Here is a 26,616-nt window from a genome sequence, read left to right on the forward strand (position 1 = left end):
CTAAGATGATGTGAATGAAAAATTGCCCTTGGAAAGCTAGGTGAGGAACCTTTTACAATTTAAAATTAAAAATAATGTTTTCAGTATTAATGTCATGAGAAACAATGCTTAATGTACGGAACAATATTATTTGTAAATTTTGTTTGTTGGAAACTAAAACAACTTAATTGCTTATTTTTTGCTTCTTGCCTGTAGCTCAAGATCTTATCATACAAACATCATGGAGGGAAAGTTGTTTGGAGAACCTTGTAAACCTTAAGGAAAGCTCCATTTAAAAGCCACGTAATATTTCTTGCTTCAAGATTGAGGTCTGCAGAAAGTATGTATTAGATTTCGAACTAATTATTGTCTTAAAAGTATGTGTACTAAGCCAATCTAAGCAGAAGGTTTCCCTTGAGAAGTTAGGTGATGGACCTTCCTTTGACAATCTAAAATTGAAATAAAAAAGTTTTGACTATTAATGCCATAAGCAAGAGTGCTTAATGCAGGAAAAAAATTTGTATTTTGTTTCTTGGAAACTAAAACAACTATCTTGCTTATTTTTTGCCTCATGCCTAAAGGTCAAGATATTATCATACAACCATCGAAGAGGGAAGTTTGTTTGGAGAACCTATTAAACTTTAAGGAAAGCTTCATTTAAACACCTCATAATGTTTCTTGCTCCAATACTGAGGTCCACAGATCTGCCATTTTTTCTAAAGCACTTTCCTCGCTCCTATGGCTTGAAAGAGAATTAAAGGCTTATAAAGTTTTCCCAAAATGGAGAAGTTGAATATGATGCTTGGCAGTGCATGGAGTTGCTTCGTGCATATTTTTTGAGCTGGCACAGTTTGAAGATTGACTTATGTTTAAGTTGAATATATTTGCACCTTGTCCAGGAAATATGTCTCTTTCACGCTTCGCATGTTGATTGTGTGGTGAATAGAACAACTTACTAGGTGGCATCTTATTGCGGAGAACTCCGACGGTACTTTATGGATGGAATATGCAACTATACTGTCCGACATGGTATGCTATACCGTATCGGGCGGTACCGGACGTACCATACCATACTGTACCGGTTTCGTACCGGTATCGGTACTGATAGCGTATCGACACTCGGTACGTCAGGTGTACCGCGTACCATACCATATCGATACTATGGTAGTGTGGCACCAGTACGGGGTTCGGTACCGGTACGACGAACCTTAGTTGTCTTCATTTTGGGATGTTTTATTATTTGATATGACTGGTATTCACTTTAGATGGATATGAGCTCTGTTCAATCAAAAAAAAAAAAATTTATGTTGTTTTGGATGTTTTCTTGAAGTCTCTGAATAAATTGAGCTAATGAACCCTGTTGAAGGTCATGCTCTGCATCTTCAAGCATGTTATTGTCACGTATTACTAAATATATTAAACCATTCTTTTAAAGCTGGGTGGAACATTTTGCTTTCATGTGTATGAGATTCTCTTTTTCTTCTCTTTAGAGATTAGGCACTATACCTCTATTCTGCACAATCAAATATTGCAGTTGAGGTATGCCTTCTAGATATTGAGCCACGTGCCGGTGCCACACTATCACTGTCGATACGGGGCTGGTTTGGCGTACCGAGTGTTGGTACACCCCCTGTATTGCATATTGGTTCCAAATTGGTACAATACAGTATGCTTTGTACCGTCTGATTTAGTGTGGTACGATGAACCTTAATTGTAGCACTACCTACAATAGCTTGTGTGTACTGCAACGGCTGGTGACCAGTACAGGGTAACTCCATTACACCCCTAAATCTTGTTTCTACCCCCTATTGACTTATATAGCCTTAAATTGTCTTATACTGACCTCACCTGTATGTTTTTTTTTTAATTTTTTAATTAAAAAAACACTATAACGTATTGTTATGGAACTGGTTCAAATTGGAATAAAACTTATAATAAAAATAAAAAAAGATCTTGCTGAGGGAAAAGATCTTCCTTATATAGTTTAAGCATTTTCCTTTTTGATGAAGATAGTTTAAGTGTTTTCAAAAAAAAAAAAAAAAAGAGTCAAATCCGTTCTAGCTATGTGTTTGCCTCCATTTCCCATGCATACATCTTGCTGAGGGGAAAAAAAGAAAAAGCAAAGAATGATCAAGAGAAAAAAATATTCATTAGATTGGAGGAATTGTTATTATTTATATATGTGTTGTTTACCTATTTAAAATATTGTTTATGGACACCAAATCTTTGCACCTAGCAGAAAAACTATTCTTTTTATGTTTTTCATGTATAATGACTCAGATATATTTTTTCTATAATCTATCATCTTTTCTTAAATAATAAAATCCGTTCACAAATAATGTTAATCTTTGCTTATTTTGGGAAAACAATAGAAATCATGGTTCGCCATATCGGTACCGAACCAGGCGATAGCACCGTACCATACCGACACTGTGCTAGTGTGGCACTGGTACGGGGTCCGATACCGAGACATCGAACCTTGATAGAAATAGTAACCTCTTTAGTTGATGTCAAATATAGTTTTGAAGGGGCCATTATAACAGGTAATGCACTATCCATTCTTGGCCTAGAGTGTGGTGTTGTGGAACTGGAAACACATAGGCCTAGGAGCATGTTATGCCGTATTGGCCCATGCTGGTTCGTATCAGGCAACGACGGTGGAATTAGTATTGGGCACCGTATCGGTTGCCCGGCTGGACGAGTTGATATGGGGGCATGGTACTGAGATTGAGAACCTTGGCTAGGAGTTTGTTTTTTATAGAGAAACATTTAAGTGACTTACATCGCTTGGATAACTAGCAAGAGTCACTGAAAGGGATCTCAGACATTGGTTTTTAGCGGAAAAGATGATCAGAAGAAGAAAGGTTGAAATGAATGATGGGCCTGTTGGTTAGCTGTAGTAGACATGTGGCATGCATGGACTTGTGGGCTGTGAGGATGGTTATTGCAGAGAGCAATCTCTCTCTACCTCTCTCTCTACTATATATACTATTGCCCTCACGTGCATGCTGTCATGTGCTGTAGATTTAACAGATAACTGGTGGTCATGACCAAAGTTTCCATTATGTATAGTGTAGGTAAGACCATTTGGTGTTTTACCACTCACAAACAAGGCCATATAACAGGTCTCCTATTAGATTATTATCTTTATTTTGTTTTACAATAAGACTTGAGAATGGCAAGTCATTTACTGGCTTTCTTCTTTAACAATCATAAGATTTTATCTGAGATCTGAACTGTAAGGTTGCACTTCTATGTTAGGTTTACATTGTTAGACTCACTCAATATTCTGTTGAATTACATAACTATCTGATTTTTGCAGGCAACTGGAGCATGGGTTCTTTACAAATCCAACACACTTGAGGAGGGTTTTCTTTTTGCAACACTAAAAGGGTTCTCTGTCATTGATGAGCGTGAAGGAACCAAAGAAGAACTCAGGCTTGCAATAGGAAAATCTGGGACTACCGGACACACATCTCTTCGCTATGATGGTGCCGAATCATCGATTGATTCTGCAGAAAGAAAAGTACAAAAACAACATGGCGTTGAACCACTACCCTCGATGCTTATAATTGATGCTACGTTTAGAAAGTCCTCAACAAATATTTCTTTATGTATCCAAAAACCAAAATTGCTTGTGGCCCTTGACTTTATACTAGCTATAGTTGAGTTCTTTGTTCCATCAGTTCGTAGCATGCTATCGGATGATGACGATAGTGACCCTTTGCACATAACTGATGCAATCATTCTTCATCGTCCACTATATACTCAACCTGATTCAGTATTCTCTCTTTCACCTCAAAAACCACTGATTGTTGATGATGAAAGATTTGGTCATTTTATATACGATGGAAATGGTGGCAAATTATATTTACAGGATAAAGAGGGAAAAAATCTCTCTAGTCCCAGCCTAGAAACCATTATTTATGTGGGCAATGGCAAGAGACTGCAATTTAAAAATGTTACCATAATGGTATTGCATCTATCATTGCAGCATTTTTATTTTATTTCTTCATGATTTTGTTTAGAATTGGGTCAAATTTGATCTAATCATGCATATCATTTTACAGAATGGGGAGTATTTAGATTCTTGTATATTTCTTGGAACTGATAGCAGCTATTCAGTTTCAAAAGATGATTGTGTTTTCCTGGAGAGAGGAAATAAAGGTGCTTCTCTGAATTCTCACATGGAAAGGACTGATAGTTTAGTCATTCCAAAAGGTGCTGCTGATGGCTCAGCAGAGTTTGTTATCGAGCTGCAGGTATTCCTTTTCAGATTATGTCTGCTTGGAATTTAAAAGTTATCTAGTTAGAGATATGCTTGTAATATATTATTGCATACCTTGCGCTGAGATTATTTATCTTGTAGAAATGAAAAGGAAAACAAATTAGTTTGGTTTATACCAAGAACCATGGTTAATTATTTGGAAGAAAGCAGATGCTTATTGTAATAATATTAAAACATTTTTTCCTTAAAATACAAAATTTCGAACTAGAAGTGCAGGCTTATGAAACTAGTTTGCACTTTGCAGTTTAGAACTACAAAACTACTTAGGACTTGCAATCCTGGTCCCAGAATAATGACCATGTTCAGCAAATTACAGCATGGCATGTTGTGTGTACTAAAGAGGGGCTTGTGGAGGTATAGGCCTTTAATTTCCAGAATACATGCTCCTTGATTTTGATGTTATGTTCTGCTAATGTTAGAAAAGATATATTTTCAGTTGAGTTGTATATTCTAATGCATTCTCTGTCACATTTCATCTTATAATTTCTTTTCTCTTCTTTTCTGTTATATGGTTATTATAATGGAAAAATTGGAGCAAAACTGTGCAAACAAAAAAGTTGACCTACAAGGATAGGCGCTTTTCAGTTTCCTGAATATTGCAATTGCAAAATTAGTTAGTCTAATTTGAATATGCTAAAGTGGATATGACATTAGTTTTGATTTAGAAGTCAAAAAGCCTAGTCATACATACTTACATGCCATGGGTTTGTGGTTTTGTTGAGTTATTCTTTTGTTCAAAATACTTGTTTTCCTACAAGAAGGTAAGTAATATTACATTTTAATGTGGATTTTGTCTTTTCCAGGCTATTGGCCCAGAGCTTACATTTCACAACACATCGAAGGATGTTAGTGAATCGTTGGTACTGTCAACAAAAGTCATGCATGCCAATCTAGATGTATTTTGCAGGTCTATACTTTGTCATTTATCTAAATTATAGATTCCTTTGGGCTGAGTGTTCTTCACTGGATTCATATTATCTGCTGTTTAAATAACGTCAACAAAATTTTGTCATTTTTGTCATTTAATCTTGCAGTTATTTCTGCTGTATGCTATTATGTGTTGTTTACAAGCCAAATAAATATTAATCAGCTGAACTTCTGGGATAAGGAAAGAAATTCTATATCAAGTAGTGAACTAGGTGTACATGGAACAGAGATTCTAGCATTCATTCTTACCAAAATGATAAGAATTGAAGGGTAGAAACCAAAGAGATATAATGAAGAAAGGGCTGAATAAGAGGATTGTGAACCCATAGAAGGTTGGTTCCCAACCCGATGTCATTTTTTGGCTGTTCATATACTTGGTAATGACATGGGTGATGCAAATCGTCAGTGCAAAAGTGTCTGGAATAATAAAATGCGTAGGAAAAGAGCATATTATCAGCAAGTGGTTGAAGCCTTTGAGCAATAGATGTTTCTTATGTGCCTTTGGAGGGGCAGCTTATTAAGCTTCCTTATGTTTGCACAGGATTTTACCTTCAACATAGCTTTGATAGCCTGTTGAACCTTCATGTTGCACCAGAAAGATTAATTTATTTTTTATATTTTTATTTGTTTTTGCATGTGCCAGCGTCACTTGGATACTTCACATTTTATTAAAAGCATCTTTATTGAAATTGGTGAATCAAATACATGTCAGACACTTAGATACTTATCGGTTTCTTTGATTTTAGATTTTAAAAAGTAGATGGAAAGTTGGACTCCCTTTGCCCCCCCATAATGATATTGGAAGTGGATATTTGTTGTTGTTTGAGCTTGTTTAAGAATTATATATTATGACTTGCGGCCACTTCTTAAGATTTAAGGACACATCACCTATTTACCAGTGTTGCACTTTTCAACATACACATTAAACGTGTCGTGATCATTAAAAAAAAATTAAAATTAAAACACTGAATAAATCAATCACTGATAAGTCTACACTTAACGACAAACAAGCACTTCGTCAATTTTATGTCGAAGAAGGACAGCTGTAACATACATTATCTATCTAATGATCATGACAAGCTGTAACCTTTTTAAGTTAAACTCATGCTTCCTTATTTATTTGATCACTATTCACATTTCTGGTGATATTTTAGGATATTAAGCTAATTATGCTTTCAGCAAAAAATATTAGAACATGGGCACTGTATTAACAATTCATGCTGCAGGCTTGTGATGAAGGGTGACAGCTTCGAAATGAGTGGAAATGTTCTTGGTCTAAAGGTGGAGAGTAATGGGATCAGGGTTTTGGAGCCTTTTGATACCTGCGTAAAATTTTCGAAGGCCTCTGGGAAAACTCATATACATCTTGCTGTTTCTGATATATTTATGAATTTCTCCTTCAGCATCCTGAGTTTGTTCTTAGCTGTTGAGGAAGATATTTTGGCATTTCTAAGGATGTCATCCAAGAAAGTTTCAGTGGTTTGCTCTCAGTTTGACAAAATCGGAACAATCCAGAGTAAGCCAGACTTGAAATTTTGTTCCCTGATAGCCTAGGGTGCATAAAATAGGGGGAAAAGAGTTGTTTTGTGTACTAGGTTGCTTATTTCCACTGAGGCTCATTGAGATTGTTCTTTATATTAGATCACCGGAAAGACCAAACATATGCCTTTTGGAGACCACGTGCGCCATCTGGATTTGCTGTTCTTGGAGACTGCTTAACCCCACTGTTCGTATATCTCTTTGCCAATTTCAATGTATAAGCTTTTGATATTCTTTATTCATAGTTACTGTTATTTTTTGTAATAGGAATGAACCACCTTCAAAAGGAGTTCTTGCTGTAAACACCAGTTTTGTAAGAGTCAAGAGGCCAGTGTCCTACAAGCTAATTTGGCGATGTGGCCTGCAGAGTGCTGATAAAGGCCATCACAACTGGATAAGTACTTCAAAAAATGACAGTGGTGAACAATGCAACAGCTGCTCTGTTTGGTTCCCTGTGGCACCTAAAGGTTATGTCGCAGTTGGCTGTGTGGTTTCAGCTGGAAATACTCAACCACCATTGTCCGCTGCTTTGTGCATTTTGTCTTCTTTGGTGTCTCCATGTGCCTTGAAGGATTGCATTGCACTTAGCTTAAGTGAATTGTATACTTTCATAATTTAATTTTCAATTATAAAATTGTAAAAACTCTAAAACTTAAATTCACAGTTCTTCTATGTATTACAGGAATTCTGCAAATATTGCATTTTGGCGAGTGGAGAACTCTTTCGGATCTTTTTTGCCTGCAGATCCAAAAGATATGAACTTGACTAGTAAACCATGGGATCTTCGACATATGATTTTTGGTTATTTAGAGCCATCTTCTCAAACTACTAAAAATTCTGTTCTCCAAGATAATCCAACAAATGATGATCATGCTCGTCGGCTTGAGAGATCTGCACTCTTAACCTCTGGTCGCCTGTTTCAAGCTGTAGCAAGTTTTAAATTGATCTGGTGGAATCAGGGGACAACTTCCCGAAAGAAGCTCTCAATATGGAGGCCAGTGGTCCCACATGGAATGGTTTATCTTGGTGATCTTGCTGTTCAAGGGTGGATATCTCCCTGATATATTTCCTCCTATTAACTTACGTTGTTTAATCATATCCTCAACCTTGATCTAACTTTCAAGTAATTATTGAAATACAGGTATGAACCTCCAAATTCAGCTATTGTGCTTCATGATACTGGAGATGACACTTTTCTGAAAACCCCTCAAGATTTTCAACTTGTTGGCCATATCAAGAAGCATCGAGGTGTTGAAAGTATTTCTTTCTGGTTGCCTCAGGCTCCTCCAGGATTTGTTGCCTTAGGATGTATTGCATCTAAGGGATCACCTAAGCATGATGAGTTTAGCTCATTGAGGTGTATCCGCAGTGACATGGTAACAGGAGATCAGTTTGCTGAAGAGAGTATATGGGATACATCCGATAGCAAGGTTTCAGGACCTTTTAGCTTGTGGAGTGTTGGTGCTGATCTGGGCATGTTTCTTGTTAGAAGTGGATTCAGAAAGCCTCCAAAAAGATTTGCTTTAAAGCTAGCAGATCCTACTGTATCTAGTGGCTCAGATAATACTGTGATTGATGCAGAAATTAAAACATTCTCCACAGCAATTTTTGATGACTATGGAGGATTGGTGAGGATTTCTGATGTGAACAACTATAGCTTTATTTAATATGTTTTATGTCTCTAGTTTGATTGCCGAACATAATCTTACCATGTATGTGCTTCTACATTTTAATTTTTACCTGCCATGATAGTATTAAATGACACAACACATGCAAGACAAGTATGCTGTATCCTCATCGATTATTCTAGTGACTTCTGTGCACTGTGCAGATGGTTCCACTATTTAACATGTCTTTTGAGGACGTTGCATTTAGTTTACATGGGAGACCTGACTACTTGAATTCCACTATGAGTTTCTCCTTGTCTGCAAGATCTTTTAACGACAAGTATGATTCATGGGAGCCCCTCATTGAACCAATGGATGGATTTCTAAGGTAATTTTAACGATGACTTGTGAATTTAGCATATGGTATTCTGGTCTACTATTATCAGTTCTTAAGGTCTATATGCACTAATATAAAGGCTCTTCAGCTGGTAAATAGTGCAAATATTTTATCCCATCTCCAAAATATAAAAAGCTGAGAATCACTTGCTAGCTTGTATTCGTATTTAGATTTCTGTAATATTTATGGTAGAACTAAATGGCCCAATCAGCTGTTTGGATCAGTATCATGCAATAAATATCCATTGAAGTTCTACTTATTCATATTTTTGTTCAATGTCATCACTGTAAGAATAATGTTACCATGTTCATACTAATACGACAACTTGCTAACCTTGATCTACAGGTATCAGTATGATATAAATGCACCAGGTGCTGCTACCCACCTCCGCATGACTTCTACCCGAGATTTGAATTTAAATGTTTCTGTTTCTAATGCAAATATGATGTTTCAAGCCTACTCTAGCTGGAACAATCTTAGTCATATTGATGAATCATATAAAAATAGAGTGAGTGATGTCTTTTTCATCTAACGGCCCTCTTTATGTATATTTTAAATTCATTATGAGTGTAATTTGTGATGTCTCAAGTTCTAATATCTTGTCTACAGAAGTGATGTGCGTATTGATTCGTTCTCCTTTTTCTCTTCAGGAAGCAGTTTCTCCTACATATAGTGAGCAGTCTATCATTGACATACATCATAGGAAAAATTATTACATCATCCCGCAAAACAAGCTCGGTCAGGACATATATATAAGGGCTACTGAACTCAACAGGATTTCAAACATCATCAAGATGCCATCAGGAGATAATAAACCTGTAAAAGTTCCGGTTTCAAAAAATATGTTGGATTCACACTTGAAACAGAAACCTGGTAGAGTATCTCGGTCAATGGTGACAATAGTTATTGCTGATGCTGAGGTAAAGTTTCATTTTTATTGTGTTTCATAGAAATGATTGCAGCTCTCCCACCAAAGATGCATAGGAGCACGTTAATACACCTTGTTAAACTTGAAACATGTAATTGTCAAACTTGCTTCTTGAAATACCTGTTCATTATGTTCAGGTTCCTTGGCTATAGACAAATAGCAAAAGGTCAGCTTCAAATTTACATTATTATTCATGATCTACAGCTTCAAAGCCTGAAAATTTGAAGCTCAAATCTTATGGAGGTTTCTACCTATGCAATCAATAAATGTTTCTTTCGAAAGAACATTTAATAAATGCAAAATAGGCAACATTTATTGGAAATTTAAATAGCTTGCTTTGATTTATGGGTTGAAGGTATCCAAACCCATCCATTTTGTGCTTAGAGATATGTAGATCATGCAATGTGGAGTCTGAATTTGTATAACATACCATACATTAGGTACTGTAGCGACGCCTTTCTTCTATTCTTTGTCTGCTTAGTGCATATAGAATAAATTTTCATATTTATTATTGATTTTTTTAAGGAATTTTTGATGCTTTAGATTATTGTTCATATTGGTTGGTTCCCAAGTTAGATGAAACAACACTTTTTTCTCTAGTAGGATTTGGGGTTGAATCCTGTCAAATGGATTGTACCTCAACTGTACATTTTACAATGTGTTCTTACTGAATATAGACATTCTACTTGTGCAAAATACAATAAAATTTTCGATATTTCTATATTATGATGTTCTATCCTTTTTTGAACTCAGATCAGCTGTATTTACTTCTACATTAATTTCACTTTTAAACTTCTAAAAAGTTAAATCAACTTTATTGCTAGCTCATAGGTTGTTGGTGACTCTTGAGAATTTTACATTTCCTAGATGTGAACATAACACTTATATGATATGCAGTTACCAATAGCTGAACGAAGGGCTACTGGCCAATATATGATGGCGGTTCGCCTTTTCTTAAGCCCTCCAGCTGAGTCACCACTGCAGCAACAAAGTGCCCGGACATGTGGTGCTATGTCAGAGCATTCTTCGTTTGGGATTGCCATGGTGAATTGGAATGAAATGTTTTTCTTCAAAGTTGATTTAGTGGTATGTAAAATCATATCAAATTTCCAGATGAGCATGATGTACTTCAAAATGATACTATCTAATCATTTTCAAATTATGAATAGCAGTTTCAAATGGATTAAAGATTGCAATGTTTCTTTTCTGATTATTTTGAAATATTAAGATAACTTTTGAATATCAAGGATTGCTTCATTGTTATTGAATATTATTCTCAATAAAAGATTTGCTTCGAGTCAAGGTACGCCATACTGTATTGACCTGGGTGGTACGGAGTGTACCGTACCATACCGGTACGTGGTACAAAGGGTATACCGACACTCGGTACGCCGAACCGGCCTCCGTACTGGGCATACTGACACAGTAACAGAGATGACATAACTTGCTTCGAGTATTTATTGTTCTTCCACTATCAAGCAATATGACATTGTGTTAAGGAGCTTTTCTTTTCACATGGATGATAAGCTTTCTCTTTTCACATGAGTGATCACTTTTCTGGTTGGTGCATTTAGAACAACTTTAGTTTGCAATATCCCCAATATGAGTTTGTTTTGGGCTATGTAGTTCAATGTAACGTAAGTGATTAGTGAAAAATTACAAGTATCGTTGTCCATGTCTCAGTTGCATTCATTTTGAATCCTTTTGTGCGCTTGTTAGGTTTTATAAGAACTACTTAAAGCATGTGTATTGCCTAATGCACAATATCAGTTATTATGTGTAGTTGTGTACCAACCTAAGACCTCATAGGCTAGTTGGATGGTATTATTTGGGTTATTTGGCCAATACCCAAGATCTTCTCAACTTACAACAGATTTGGGACGGACCTCCCATACTTCTCCCATTTAATGCTTGGTGTCTTCACCATGTTAGCCCACATCAAATTAAATCTGCTCATGAACACACCATGATTGGCCTATACTAACTCTCAGATGCTTCGCCGTGCCCTCTAGTCGACATGGGCTGTGGGCTGGGTTCGCTCAGATATCATTTGTAATAACTAGGGAACTCATCCAAAAAAGGCTAGACGAAAGGTATCACTTGAGTTCCTTAGTTTTGTATAAGTATCCAAGAATTTTCAGTGCACAACCAATATCAGACTAAACACATACCCATAAATATGGTATACCATACCATACCGAACCGAGTGGTACGAAGCGTGCTGTACCGCACTGGTTCGGAATCAGTACACGGTACAGGAGGTGTACGGAGTGTCGGTACGCCCAACCGGCCTTGTACCATACCGTATCGACACAGTGATAGGAGAGTGGCATTGGTACAGGGCTTGGTACCGAGATGGTGTACCTTGCCCATAAGGATCCTTACTCTATTATTCTTAAGCAAACATCAAGCAAGCAAGCAAGCTACACTTAACATACAGCAATGTCTATAAGTATGCAAACACACCCACACACCCATGCACGTATATATATGTACATATTTATTTAGACGAATTGCCAAAGGTAGTGAAAAATAGTTTAACTGTTTAACGTATTAAGATTTGTGGTATATTTCTTGATAATTTTCTTATAGTTTAACTAATATGTAAATTTTTGAAATATTATTAAATTTTGACACCGAATGGTTTATGTAAATAAATAATAAGCTCATACATTATATATTGTCCTGAATGATTATTTTTTTATGCAAACTGGCATTGCTATCTATGTAGAATTGTAGATCACCATGAAACTTTGTATATTAATATTTGGAGTAAATTGTATTAGATCTTATAGAATTGGGTTTATATCTGTTGATCTTGGAAGGGCAATTGGTGGAAGAAATCCTTGCTTTATTTGTTCCCTGCTCTAGGGGTGTTGAAGAATCCCCAGGTTCAATGTGTGTGCTTGTTTAAATTATTTTTAAGTGTGAAAGCTAAAATACCAGAATCCTTTGCCAGCAAAAAAGAAAACAGGTTCATCTCATGTATGATGTGTGTCAGTTAGAACTACCCTACACCATGCATCCCCATATGTCTGTATAGGAAGCACACCAAAATTCCTACCAATGGCAGTAGCAATTTAGGCTGTATTTGTCTCAGTTAAAGGGTTTTGAACTGCACTTAATGTGGAAGTGTATAGTTCTGGCCTTTTGGTGTAAGCAACTCCAGAGTACGAACTCAAGCTATCAGTTCAGCAAAAATGTTTTTTTTTTTACTTGGCTTATGACTCTCCAAAGTTGCTATGCGCATTTGAGTGGGTTTTTTAATGTTGCTTTAAAGCAGAGCCATCCACTTGCCCCTTTGTGTTCCATTGGAGCAATATTTAAGTGGTAATGATCGTTAATGATGATTTTAATGCCCCAAACTGCACCAACTTCATCAAAACAAAGAGCAGAACTGGTCAGGACTCAAGTTTACTATGCAGAACAAACACCTGCTCAGAACCCAAAGCTTTGCATTAGGCACTCTGGCACTAACACAGAAACAAGCACAGCCTACCATAAGTTTTTTTCCCTTTAATTTTTTAATCCAAATGACCATATATTTCCGTTTGTTGTTCTAGTTGTCTAACCCTTACACAGGTATACCACTGACCTAGGATGTTAGCTTGAGGTTTAAAATAGCCAAAATAAATGGTTTCAGCCCTTTATTCTGCCCAGAATATGAACTGTTTTGGCGCTTCTCTCAAGAATTTTGCTGTAGAAAGCATTAAATGATTGAAGTATCGAACTAATACTTTAAATGTAAAAGTCAGTTTCAATAACAACGTTTCAGTAATTTCTGAGTCAGTTGGAAAACTAGAAAATCTGTTTAACAATACTCACAGTTCGGCTGAAACTTTCAAATTTATTTGACGTTGCTCTAGAAATTTTGCGAAACTAGCTTCATGAAAATGTTTGTAATATCGGTTTTACTTGTGTAGTTAAAATTTCTTTTGAACACTTTCTGATGTTTCTATATGTCTGTCCAATCTATACAGGATAATTTCATGGTGGAGTTCATTGTAATTGACATGGGAAGAGGTATTTATCATTATGAAGTTTCTTTCTTGTTTCGCTCTTCTTATCAAACTGTTTAGACTTTTGATTTTGGTAATGTTTCTTGGAGATATCATTTAGTACATCATAACATGGAATTTGCTTTGGCAGGTGAGCCTGTAGGGATGTATTCAGCACCATTAAAACAAATAGCTTGTGAACTCCCTCCAAGGTCAAATTCATATGATCCTAACTATAAACTGTCTTGGAAGGAACTTTCCTCGGCAAAGACATTGGTGAGTATATTTCTTCATCTTCATTAATGATAGCTTTTCCATAATACTCTTTATTTTGCCTAAGGCTCCAGGAATAGAGGTGAGCCAGTACATGCTCTTGGAATTCTCCTACTTTCTATATTGTCAAACCTGAGCATATTTAACTAAGATTTATTTGACCCAATACTCTCAATCCTGAACCAGGGACATCAAAATGATGCATCTGATAAATCTCATGGAAGAATCAGATGTGCTGTTCTGCTTTCTGTCAGACATGAGTTAAAAAATGAGAAGCTGGATCTTGCTACTGGCAGAAAAACTGGATTTATTCAGATAAGTCCTGCCAGGGAAGGACCTTGGACAACTGTGAGGCTAAATTATGCTGCACCAGCAGCATGTTGGAGGTTAGGCAACGATGTTGTTGCTAGTGAAGTAACAGTTAGAGATGGCAACAGATATGTCAACATACGGTCGCTGGTAACTGTTACCAATAATACTGATTTTGTTATTCATCTGCGCCTAAAATCAAAATGTTCTTTTGAGAATCAAATGTCATTGGATGATGAAAATGAGAGTGGAGATAGAGAATCTGATAATAGCAGAACCGATGAATTCTTTGAAACAGAGAAGTACATTCCATCCGTTGGTTGGATTAGCTGCTCTCCATGCTTGCTATCTGTCAATCAGTCTGACCAGTGCCCTACAGATGGTGAACATCAAGTAAGAATATTTTATACATTAGATCTAAATATCCAATTTTGATGTAACCATATACTTTTCTTAGTTCATTTGAAATGTCATGTTTACTGTTGTTATGCTAATGAAAGTTTTTCAAATTTATAATATGCATAAGATATTGAAGAGAATGTATATAAACAAATTTGAATATTATTTCCTTTAGATACATCTAAATGCCGGTTCACTTACAACACTTACATGCATAAATGGAGATGGATGCAGATGTGGGTTATAGAGTGTCAAATGATTGGAGTGCAATAAATATGTGTGTATTCAAATGTACCTATATATGTAGATTAGGGTTTGTGTTGAAGGTTATAAAAAAAGGAAGAGGAAGACCTTTAACATGGATGGAGGTTGTGAGGAAGGATATGGAGAACTCGGAATAATATTAGAAGTGGTCCTAGATAGGAATACCTTGTAAATGAGGATCTAGAAAGCCGAATACAAATAGTCGGGAGAAGGCTAGATGATTATCATTATGTTTTTAGATCAGAGTTTATTGTCCAAAGTGGATTTATTACTTTTTAGCATTGCCACTTTATTAGATGCATGATATTAGATCCATCTATGATGATATTCTTGCAGCTAAATTTTCTCTTAGGGTTCTTGTGAAATGCAGATGAATAATATAGAATTTGTTCTAGGTTAAATCTGAGCATTCTCAGAGCTAGCAGGTAGATACATTTATAAAATTTTCAATACCAAAGGAATGTATATAAAGTTGCTACTCCAAAATTTCAAAGGTCATGAATATAAGAGAATGTTTGTCCTTGTTTAGTAGGACTCTTTTCGCTTTTTATAGGGACATTTCCTTACAGGATTTGCTTACACTATGATTATGATATTCCGAAAGTGGGTACAGTAGGATAGTTGCAAGCATGGTTTCAAAAACCACTGAAACGGGATGGTATAACTGATACTATATCATTTGGTGAGAAATTGGCATTGGTACAAGGTGCTGGGATGCTGAAACCCTTTCCCCGTCCATACTGGTGCATGTAGATGCATACGGACAGTACTGTACTGGTGCATGCCGGTAGCTTTTCATTTTTTTTGAAACTGTCAGTTTTGATGATATGTGCTGTCAATAGTGGTACTGTACCATTCCAGTGGGAAAGCAATACAAGATCCTAAAAACTTGGTTGCAAGTTTTGCAGGTAAGGTTTGGTAGTTGTAAATTAGTTTCCTTATACTTGAATCTTTTCCTAATTCAGTCACTTGAATTGTGGGTTATGTTTCAAATTGTTCCAGTCATGTATTTGAAATATGATTTTTTAAGAATTAATTTCCGAATCTGATATCAGAACCGCTCTATAGCTGTTAACTTGCACCTCATTTGCTGGCATTTTGTCAATTAAAATATAGTATAGTATTTTGAACTGCAAAAATTAAAATGCCTTTTCTCAAACCTTTGTTCATTACATCTTTACAACCTATGATAATTTAGATTTCAGCAAGCTCAGCAGATTGTGGGTCTGATCTCAGTTAGTCCTGACTTCAGTTCTCACTGCAGATACTTGGCCTAGGTCCATTATGTTTATCGATCAGGACAAATTGCAAATTAGGTCAAGAAAGGTCCATGTTGAGCATGGGAGACTTAGACAGGCTTCCTTATGCTCCTCCTTGGCTCTGATCTACTTTTCCTAGACCTATACAAATCAATCAGAGAAAAAACATATCTAGATCATGTCAAAATTGTGGCAATTTTGGACAAAATCCTCTTTATAGTCGCCATTTTTACATCCCTTAATATGATTTTCAGCTGATCAGTTCTACTTGCAATTTATTTTATTAGGTCAGAATTTGTCTTTTAAGAAAAGTAATTATGAAGACAGCAGGAAGTCTTTGTTCTCTTGATACAACTAAAACGGAATAATAGGAGCAAATGTCCTAAATTTTGGAATGGCTCTATAATGGTAGCAACTTAGCATAAAATTTTGTCTACATGAGTGTTTAGCTTTTTGTTTATATTATAGCGTCTTAATTATTTCATTTTTGAGAGGAATGGAGGGCGAATATAAAATATGGCTCCTTACTTTTGGAACTATATACATTTTAGATCAAGCAAAACATATCTCCCATCAAACTCAAGATGGGCCATAAGCTAAAATTGAGGACAAGGCAAGGTATGCTGAATCGGTGGTTCAACCTGTACCGAACCGGTGCCGATAGGCACCGGTACGGTACAGCATATAAAAACAATTCCGATCTAAACTGGGTTGGAACCGATTGGTTCCGTACTTGTACGGGGCGAACCGGGCTGGTTCACGCTGGTACAAGCCGGTACTGGTGTGAACCGGGTTAATTCGCATTGGCCCAAACGCGTTTTTCCCGCGCGCGGAAGAGCGCCGGCTCGCGCTCCAGCCCGTGTGGACCACTTAATGCCACAGAGTGGCATTTAATGCCACTCTATGGCATTTAACGCGTCCGCACGCTTCCGTGGACGTGTATTTTTTTTTTGGGGAATTGCACGGGGACGCGCGAGTGGAGAATCGTGCGCCCGTGCGCGATTTTCCACGCTGGAACCGCGCCCACGCGGGCTGCCAGCCCGCGTGGGCCATTTAATGCCATAGAGTGGCATTAAATGCCACTTTGTGGCATTTAACGCGTCCGCGTCGGACGCACGCGCACATACGCGTTGTTTTTTTATTTTTTTTGGTTTTTTTTTTGACGTCCGCGCGCATCTTCGGTTCGGTATCGGTTCCAACCAGTACCGAACCGGTACGTCAGTACAGTCGGTCCGGCGAACCTTGGGACAAGGTTATCCAAGGTATCGGACTTGTTAATAAAGAAAGAGACAAATCGGTCTTTTGGTGAGCCCAAGCCACAATTAAGGCACTCCAGATTCATGCAGGACTTGCATCTTAGTCAAAGCAAAATAATATAGAAGTGGAACTGGTGAGCTCAAGCAAGAAAGAAAGCAATTAATAAAATGCCTTCTCAAGGCATTTGATTATGGAGCATGAGATGCCTGGCGATGCCCATCAAGTCTCTTCGTCATGCTTTGAGGGTGGTAAAGTGGATAAGATGTCATAGATCAGCCAAAAGATAGCATCATTTTGTTGGGAATTGGTAGCATCATTGCCCTCTTGGAGTGCATGTTATACATCTGTCATAATTGTCAAAAATTCTATACAACAGGTTGGAACTGCAGTCACGATGTTTGGTGCTGGGATACTGTAAAATTGCAACATCCAATATTTAAAATATATCAATGATTTTGTCTGGCAACCTGTCTGAAGCTTAATTATTTTGGTCACATCTCTAGACATCTGGAGATCATAAAGAATGTATGAATGGTGACTCTTATTGAATTAATAGTCTCTTTTGACATCCCCCCAACAATTGAGAAAAACCCACTTACCATGATGGTGAACAACATAGTGTTTTTTTTTTGAAGCCACTCTTAGTCTGACATTAGGAGATTTATGTAGATTAACAAACGATGATGGTTGATAAATGCTTCTATGAGATCAGCAAACTTCTCTAACATCATTCTTTTTATTGCACAGGGAGCATCCATTGTTGAATTGCCAGATGGCTGGGAATGGACTGATGATTGGCATGTGGATATGACATCTGTAAGAACGGCTGATGGTTGGGTTTATGCTCCAGATACCGAACATCTAAAGTGGCCTGAGTCATCCGATCAGATAAATTCTGTAAATTATGCCAGGCGAAGAAAATTGATAAGGCATAGGAGACGCATAGTATGCGATGGAGATGATCAAATTTCAGTTGGACAATTGAAACCTGGTGATACTATGCCTCTTCCATTGTCAGGCTTGGCACATCCCGTAATATTCTATGTCTTGCAATTAAAACCAAACAATTCTAGTGATAGAAGAGAATATTCTTGGAGTGTTGTACTGAAGAACCATGGTCAGACGGAGATTTCTGAAAGAAATGAAGAGTCACCTGAAATCTGTGTATCAGCTCTCACAGAGTCTGATAACCTCTTGTTTTGTTCACAAATAGATGGAACTTCTTCAAAGATTTCTCAGGGCTTGTGGTTTTGTTTAAGCACACATGCCAAAGAGATTGGCAAAGATATTAATTCTGATCCCATTCATGACTGGAACCTTATTGTCAACTCACCAATATCTTTAGTCAATTACCTTCCCCTTTCTGCTGAATATAGTGTTACCGTTAATCAATTGAGTGAAGAAAACAATACTTGCTCCCAAGGTACTTTAGGTCCGGGTGAAACTGTCAAGATTTACAATGCCGATCTGCGAGATCCCTTGTATTTGTCACTTCTTCCTGAAGGGGGATGGCAACCAATACATGTATGTTTCTTTCTTGATTTATTGTTACTGGAGGGTCATGAAGTTGTGTTTAGTTTATTATCATTACTAACAAATTTTCTTGCTCTGAAGGAGCCTGTTCCTATATCACATCCAAGCAGAATGCCATCGAAGATGATAAATCTGAGAAGTTCTCTTTCTGAAAGGTGTGTATATGGACAAAATATTATTTTGCATGTTCTTTCAGCCTTTTTAAGGTTTTTATCTTCTTGAGTTTGGTGAAAACAAACTACCATTTGTTTTGCAGGATTGTCCAAATCATTCTTGAACAAAATTATGATAAGGATCGTTTGATAGCAAGAATTGTTAGAATCTATGTTCCTTATTGGATTTCAATTGCAAGATGCCCACCACTTGTATATTCTGTGGTTGACATTTCAGGGCGAAGAGAGAAAAGACATATTTCAGTCCCATTTCATTCTAACATAAGAACTGAGAAAATTCTTTGGCAGATTAGTGAAGAGGAAATGGTTGGGGGATACACTATAGCTTCTGCACTGAACTTCAAACTTTTGGGTTTCTCAGCATCAATAAGGAAACCTGGCAAGGAGTGCTTTGGACCTGTTAAAGACCTTTCTCCTCTTGGTGATATGGTAGGTTTTATTGCTATCTTACCTTCTTGTGCTGTGTCCAATTAGCAGGTAAAGAAACTTTCTAATTATTTCTATTATTTCTATTCATTTTAGGACGGTTCAGTTGATCTTTCTGCTTATGATACTGATGGAAATTGTATGCGGCTCCTTGTTTCCTCCAAACCATCCCCTTATCAAGCTGTTCCTACAAAGGTAATCAACTTGACATGATTGGTATTGGTCAAGTTCAATTTTGAATAGGTGTATGTAAATTTTTCTGATCTTTTCAGGTTATTTCCATACGTCCATACATGGCATTCACAAACAGACTTGGGGAAGATTTATACATTAAGTTTGGTGTTGGAGATGAACCTAAGGTCCTGCATAAAACTGATTCGAGAGTTTCTTTCATTTATTCGGAAGCGGGAGGACCCGATAAACTCCAAGTATTTTGCAGCTTCCTTACGCTCTCTTTCTTTGTTGATTACTTGATTCTATATCTTAAAAGAAAAAAGTATGGCATGCATACAATTTTGAGGTGCATAGATGTGTCTACATGTATTAATCATAGTATCATACGAATGCTGACCTTATATATTGATGAAGGTTAAAGCATGCATGCAAAGTCACGGCCAAAGACTTCATTTTCCTCCAACTCTCGAGGTGTGATCATCATAGTCATTCAAAATTGACATTAATACTTAGAAGATAATTATAAAAGAAACCATATGACTAAAGTAACTTAACCAAAATTGCATTATAATCCATAACTTTTAAATAAAAAGATTCACGAACTTAAACATATTGTTCCCTTAGAGATACAAACAAGATGCGAGCTAAGTGTCATGTCAACAATCACTAGATCCAAGGGGGCAACTTTGAGTCACTAAGTCCACTTTTTCATAAAGTCCAATATGGATCTCATCAGTCACACCATTGGTCAATAAGCTACACAGCTTAGCAAGCGAGCATCTATCATGGCCAATGAAGTTAAGTTTTCACTGAAAATCAAATCAAATGTTGGTTTGAAATTTTGTTGAACATTCATTGGAACCATTTTTTAATAAAATACCAAAATCAAAGTTTTCAATAAGAAATAAGTACCATAAAAGGTGAAGAAGACAAATTTAGGAGCAGGTTTAAATTATTGACATTTGTATGTATTTATGTGTGGATGTATATATATGTATTTATGTATGTATGGATATATGTATATATTGCTACTACTTTGAAGCAAAAATATGATTTCATTTAGAAACTAATAACCTGTCCATTTTGTGCATGCAAAAATTTGTCAAAGAAAAATGTAAATATTCTTGGCTGGGCATCAGCCATGGTTGAGGCTTGTTATGGGCTTATTAAGAAGTCATGGATGAACTTTCAAGGAATCATCTGGAGTAGCATGACATCTATGACTTGGGTCATGGGTCAATGAGAGTTGATGTGAATGAGAGAATGCTCAGGTGTCACCTGAAGCTCAAGGATAACGCAAAAGTGGTGCTACAGTGTTGAGAGGAAAGAAGAGAATAAAGTGCTCCAGAGGGACAGATGTAGATGAAAGTTCAAGCTCAAAAGGACTTATGTTTAAAAGATCCTTAAGCATGCAATAATTTTAAGACGTCTTGTTTTAGAAATTTTTAAAGTCCAGCTAATAGTGAATGAGGACGTGACGATTCTTGCATTGTGCAGATATGATCACTTGTGGGGATCTCTCAATTATGGTTGGATTCCTTGTGAAATGTCTTTTTAAGATCTTGAATGCTCTTGAGCCTTTGTATGAGCCCTGTCATAAAACTTGAGGAACAGAAGTTGCAATGGATGCAGTGAACCTCACTGTAGATCATCTTCTTCCTCAGAAAATGGAAAAAAGCACATGCACAGACAGATTCATATACATATATTTATAGAGGGTGCTGTTCTTGTCATTGATAATTTAAATTACAGAACATGAACTAACATTTTATCTGCGTATGTGATGTAGCATTATCAGCTGGTATCTCTGACCAGCAAATAAACAATTACATAGGCGTAATGTTTCATGGTTAGCATGCATATACATTCCGATGGAATATAACATACAGTAAAAATAATGTACCAGTTGGAGTTATTTCCTATTTCAAATAAGAACCACATAAAGCGAACACGATAGGGCAAGTGTATGTAATTTGTCCAGTTTAAAGTAGATGACATAAAGTCAAGGCTTTTTTTTTGTAGTTTTCCTACCATATACCATTGTGTGTAATTAATTTATCGTTATCATTTTATTCTAATTTAATTTTTTATGACGACAATTTACCATTGGAACCAGGTTCGGTGGAATCGTCCTGAACCGGACGATTTCGACCGTTTCGAGCTGTACCGGCGGCTCACCAATACGGTTCCAGCAACGAAAACGAAAACCGTTATCGGAGGCGGAGAAGGAGAAGGAAAGAGAGAGCGAGCAGGGGAGGGAGGGAAGCCGGCGAGGGTGGCGGATGCCGGCAGAGGCCGGCACTTGGGCGGGAGACCGTCCGCCAGCCTCCTTCTCTCTCCCTCCCTCTCTCCCTCTTCTCTCTCTCTTGTTTTCTCTCCCACGGTCTGTGTCGCCCTCTTCTCTGTCAGTACAGGCCCAACACAGCACGACGCAAGCCAGTACTGACTCGTGCCGCCGGGGAACCGGTATGGTGCCCATTACCAGTTCCGCTGACCGGGACATTATCATTTTATCTGTATGAGTAATTTGAATAACTATTAGATGCCCATACCATTTTCATCCTTTGAAGCATGACTGCAAAATTATCCATAATACTCAAAAAGAATGTGAATTAATTCTGGTTCTTTTCTGTTAGGTTTTTAACAATGCAGTAAGTTGTTTGCCTGAATTTAACTGAACTCTAAATGTCTTTCAATCTTGGTTGCATTGCGCTTGTTCTTTGTGTATATGTATATTCTTCCTCTGATATCTGCCTGCTTGCAATTTGTTCGAGCTAACCTTCATCTTTAAGATAACATGAAAAATATGGATTGACAGTGGTGCGACATATTTTCGTTTCTTGGGTTCACCATTTGTGTATGCATATTATATGGCTTGTAATGAGTAATTTAGAGATTAGCAATAGATATACTAGACAAATAAGAATCTCTTTTCTCCACTTGGAAACCGAATCCAATGTCAATTACCCAATGATCTTTTGAGATAGATGATAGAGCAACAAAAAAAAATAGATGGCCTCAATAAGATTTGTTTACTTGGTTCAATAGATGATATCGAATTTTGCTATTTTCCTTCCCCACATAGAATCTCTCGAAGTGTGAAGTCGTTAAAGACTTACTTTGACGTTGTATGAGCTCAGATTACCGGATCTGTTAGATTAGTTTCCCCTTCCAGTTAGTACTTTCTGCATGCAGATGTTTTCCAATCAGGATTTCAAACCAATTCATGGGCCTCATGTCTAGATAATTGTTAAATGTAGGGGCTTCATGTTGTCAAGTTTACATGTTCTATAACAATTGCAGTTAGTAAGGTTAAGAATTTTGTTGGAGATACATTTTCTGAATCTGAATGACATCTAAGGGTACTCCTTAATGCTTATTTCTTTTTAATATAATATTGAATAAAATATGAAATCATACATGAGTCTCTGTCAGATGTTGAACTTACTTTATTTTCCTGAGTATTCTTGGGTTCATTACATTTCCATTATTGAATCTGCCTAATTGTTATATGGGAATTGTCTTCCGCATGATCTAATTGTTCAAATCAAATTTGCTTCTAACACGGTCCAGGTTCGGCTGGAAGAAACACAGTGGTGTTTTCCTGTAGAAATTGTAAAGGAAGACACCATCACTATAGTGTTACGAAAGCATCATGACAGGAGATTTTTAAGGGCGGAAGTTCGTGGTTATGAGGAAGGTTCACGTTTCTTAGTTGTATTCCGTTTGGGGTCAGCAGATGGTCCTATCAGGTATGTATTTATTTCTATGTTAGATTTCATCGCTATTAATAACATTATAGGGATTATATATTGAATTCAATTGCTGATTCTTATATTGGTAATATCCTGTTTTCCAGAATTGAGAACAGGACTCTCAGTACAATAATCAGTGTTCGCCAGTCTGGTTTAGATGAAGATGCATGGATCCACTTGGAACCACTTTCTACGACAAAGTTCTCTTGGGATGACCCATATGGGCAGAAGCTTCTCGATCTTGGTATCCATAATAGAATTGAAACTTATGTTCAAAATGTCAACTTGGACAAAGCAGCAGATATTTGTACAGATTTGAGAGCACAGGGTATCCAGATTCATGTCATGGAATTTGGAGATATCAAAATTGTTCGATTCACTGATGACAGAACCTTACAATTGGGATCACATAAGGAGCATGATCTTGTAACTGTGGACAACTGGGGCACTTCACATCTACAGACTAGTACACCTTTGGAGCTTATTATTGAACTGGGGGTTGTGGGGGTATCACTCATAGATCATAGACCAAAAGAGCTCTTGTATCTGTACTTGGAGAAAGTCTTTCTTTCGTATTCAACGGGGTATGATGCTGGAACAACAAGCAGGTAAGAATGTAAGATGTTAGTGATGTCAATTGTAAAGCTGTACTTCTAGTTCAGTTGGTTCTGTGATGCTCCACAAGATTCTACTCTAAAATATACTTACACATTGGGAGTTATAGTGTTGTAGAAAGCTATGTTATATAAACTGATAGCTTTGGCATTATATGCTTGCACACTTAATGCTTCAATATATTGACAGATATATCATATAATCTGTTTAGCAACATAAGTAGATATGTTAGTTTAGCATATCACTGAAGTTATTTTGGCTGACTATTCTATTGTGATTAAGGTCGGCGGAGCCGTCTCGAACCGAATGGTTTCGGCTATCTCGAATCGTACCGGTGGCTCACCCGTACGGTTCCGGCAATGAAAATGGAACTCATTGCAGGAGCCAGAGAAGGAGAAGGAAAGAGAGAGCTAGTGGGGAAGGGAGGGAGAGAGAGAAAGCGGGACACCGGTGGAGGCTGGGCCGCGGCCGCTGACCCTGTTTCAAATGAAACAAGGTCCGATCGCGCCCTTAAAAAAATCGGCGGTACGAGCCTCGTTTTCTGCACCCAAGGCTAACGGCCTCCTCCATACTCCGTCGGCACTCCGCTGGCGTCCGCCACCCTCCTCCAGCCCTCCCTCCCCCGCTCGATCTCTCTCTCTTTTCCTCTCTCCCATGGTCCCTCTCTCGATACAGGCCCAGCACGGCCTGTACCTTATTCAGTTTGATATCTGATTTGGATCAGATTCGGATGAAAAATATAGTATCCAATCGGATTCAGATTTGAATTTGGATATTTATTTATAACCTTTTCCAAATACATATATGAATTTGGATTTAAAGGCTTTTTAAGATTCGTCTTCGGATATTCGGTAAAAAATCCAGCTTGGATCATGATATCCAGCAAAAATCTATTGTTATCTAGAATAATAGGTAAAGCCTAAGAGTCGAACTGAAAATGCTGCAGTAAAAAAAGCAAGCACCTAGCCACCAAACCACGATGTTGCTACTAATATAAATAGGTGGTTTATTTTACTTATTGAAAAGCTTCTAGGTCATTAAATAACCATTTTATGTATATTGTGATAATGCATATTTTAATTATTATGTTCTATAAAGAAAATTTTGATAAAAAATGAGAAATTATTTTTAGATATTTTCAAAATTTTATTGCTAAAAACATTATCTTACTCCATATATATATATATATATATATATATATATATATATATATATATATTCTTATACTTTTTCTTACAAGACTCTAAAAAATAGATAATTCATGATTATTTTTGTTTATGTTATAATTAAATAATAATGATAATATTTGATAAAAAATAATTAAATTTTACATTTTTTATTTTAAATAATTTTAATTTTTAATATGTTAATAAAAATCCTGTCAAAGAAGTAAATTGGACTCTTAAGCAAGTATGTCTCCATGCTGGTACAACGGCTACTCATACCATTCTAGAATGACTGCAGCCAGCAGAGTCAAGTGAAAAAAAATGAGAGCGGTGCAGGGATGGCCCCCCTGACAAATATGGATGTTGATTTTGATATCAGTTTAATATTCATACCCGTATTCATATTTCTTGAAAAATATGGATACAAATATGGATATATCTGTTTGATCTGTTTTGATCCCTAACTGGAGTTGTTTTAGCTGACTATTCCATTGTGAGTTGTGACTATGTTTGTGTGCTTGCATGTATGTATGCATGACTTGCAGCAAGCATGCATGTATATAAGTATGAATACCTAAACAGTGCCATTGGAATTCATTCTCCCTTTGGTATCAATAAATGAAGAATGCCTTGTGGGGACTAACATTCTGCATTTTTGAACTTTGGCAACTTTAGTATCCTCAAGTTTATATAAGGATTCTGGTAATATGAATATGATGGCTGGTTGTGAGGGCCAGAATTTGGGGCATGGTTTTGAGTTCTTTTGGTGTATATAATTGAGTTCATCATTGTTATAAGCACTATCTGCCGGTCAACACTTCCTTTAAAGTATTTGTGCATTTTGCTTATTTATCAACATTGTAACAAGGTAATTTACAACATTCTCATTTTTAGTGCTAATATAGAAATGTTTATTGAGTGCAAACCAAGGAATGCTGAACTGGCCGGCCGGTCCAGCCCGTACCGAACCGGTCCGGTCTCTGACGGGTCCGGTTCGGTATTAAAAAACAGTACCAGCCCGTACCGGCCTGAACCGGCTGGTATCGGCTAGGAACCGGTCGGTTCACACCAGTTCCAAATTTTTTTGGGCTTTTAGATGTGTGAATCAGGCCGAACCAGTGGTACTGGTTTGGTGGCCGACCGGTACACCTACTAATACCGGTTCGGCGATCCTTGGTGCAAACTAAGATCAGCAGCATCACTACATGCATGTCTTTTATGCTGTTGTAAATATTGCTACAAGAATCTAATTCTTGTCACTTCAGATTAAGAAAGAAAATTATGTTTTTTTGCAGTAATTCATACATTTAACAGTGTATAACTTTCATTTATTTTTTAACTATGACCTGA

The 26,616-nt window shown here is 36.9% G+C and overlaps 1 protein-coding gene across 3 annotated transcripts in view; it reads left to right on the forward strand.

Annotated features, from left to right (window-relative positions):
• Positions 1–26,616, forward strand: part of LOC103710761 — an 83,000-nt gene that overhangs the window by 49,005 nt on the left and 7,379 nt on the right. For 2 of the 3 annotated variants that reach the window (XR_005508642.1, XM_017843711.3), the window contains exons 32-53: positions 3,302–3,952; positions 4,050–4,241; positions 5,071–5,174; positions 6,421–6,710; positions 6,836–6,920; positions 7,001–7,333; positions 7,416–7,778; positions 7,875–8,361; positions 8,565–8,728; positions 9,083–9,245; positions 9,388–9,657; positions 10,563–10,751; positions 13,646–13,688; positions 13,815–13,939; positions 14,123–14,638; positions 18,172–18,948; positions 19,039–19,112; positions 19,214–19,559; positions 19,653–19,751; positions 19,829–19,984; positions 23,304–23,482; positions 23,590–24,093. Coding sequence is in view for 2 of the 3 variants with exons in the window: in XM_017843711.3 (XP_017699200.2) it covers positions 3,302–3,952; positions 4,050–4,241; positions 5,071–5,174; positions 6,421–6,710; positions 6,836–6,920; positions 7,001–7,333; positions 7,416–7,778; positions 7,875–8,361; positions 8,565–8,728; positions 9,083–9,245; positions 9,388–9,657; positions 10,563–10,751; positions 13,646–13,688; positions 13,815–13,939; positions 14,123–14,638; positions 18,172–18,948; positions 19,039–19,112; positions 19,214–19,559; positions 19,653–19,751; positions 19,829–19,984; positions 23,304–23,482; positions 23,590–24,093 (6,110 nt within the window). In the remaining variant the exon portion in view is untranslated. Of the gene's footprint in view, positions 1–3,301; positions 3,953–4,049; positions 4,242–5,070; positions 5,175–6,420; positions 6,711–6,835; positions 6,921–7,000; positions 7,334–7,415; positions 7,779–7,874; positions 8,362–8,564; positions 8,729–9,082; positions 9,246–9,387; positions 9,658–10,562; positions 10,752–13,645; positions 13,689–13,814; positions 13,940–14,122; positions 14,639–18,171; positions 18,949–19,038; positions 19,113–19,213; positions 19,560–19,652; positions 19,752–19,828; positions 19,985–21,846; positions 22,197–23,303; positions 23,483–23,589; positions 24,094–26,616 lie in introns of those variants that run through there. The other variant, XM_039119430.1, reaches the window with a different exon arrangement.

The sequence above is a fragment of the Phoenix dactylifera genome, chromosome 2 (assembly GCF_009389715.1).
Source record: "Phoenix dactylifera cultivar Barhee BC4 chromosome 2, palm_55x_up_171113_PBpolish2nd_filt_p, whole genome shotgun sequence".
NCBI classification, from domain to species: Eukaryota; Viridiplantae; Streptophyta; class Magnoliopsida; order Arecales; family Arecaceae; genus Phoenix; species Phoenix dactylifera.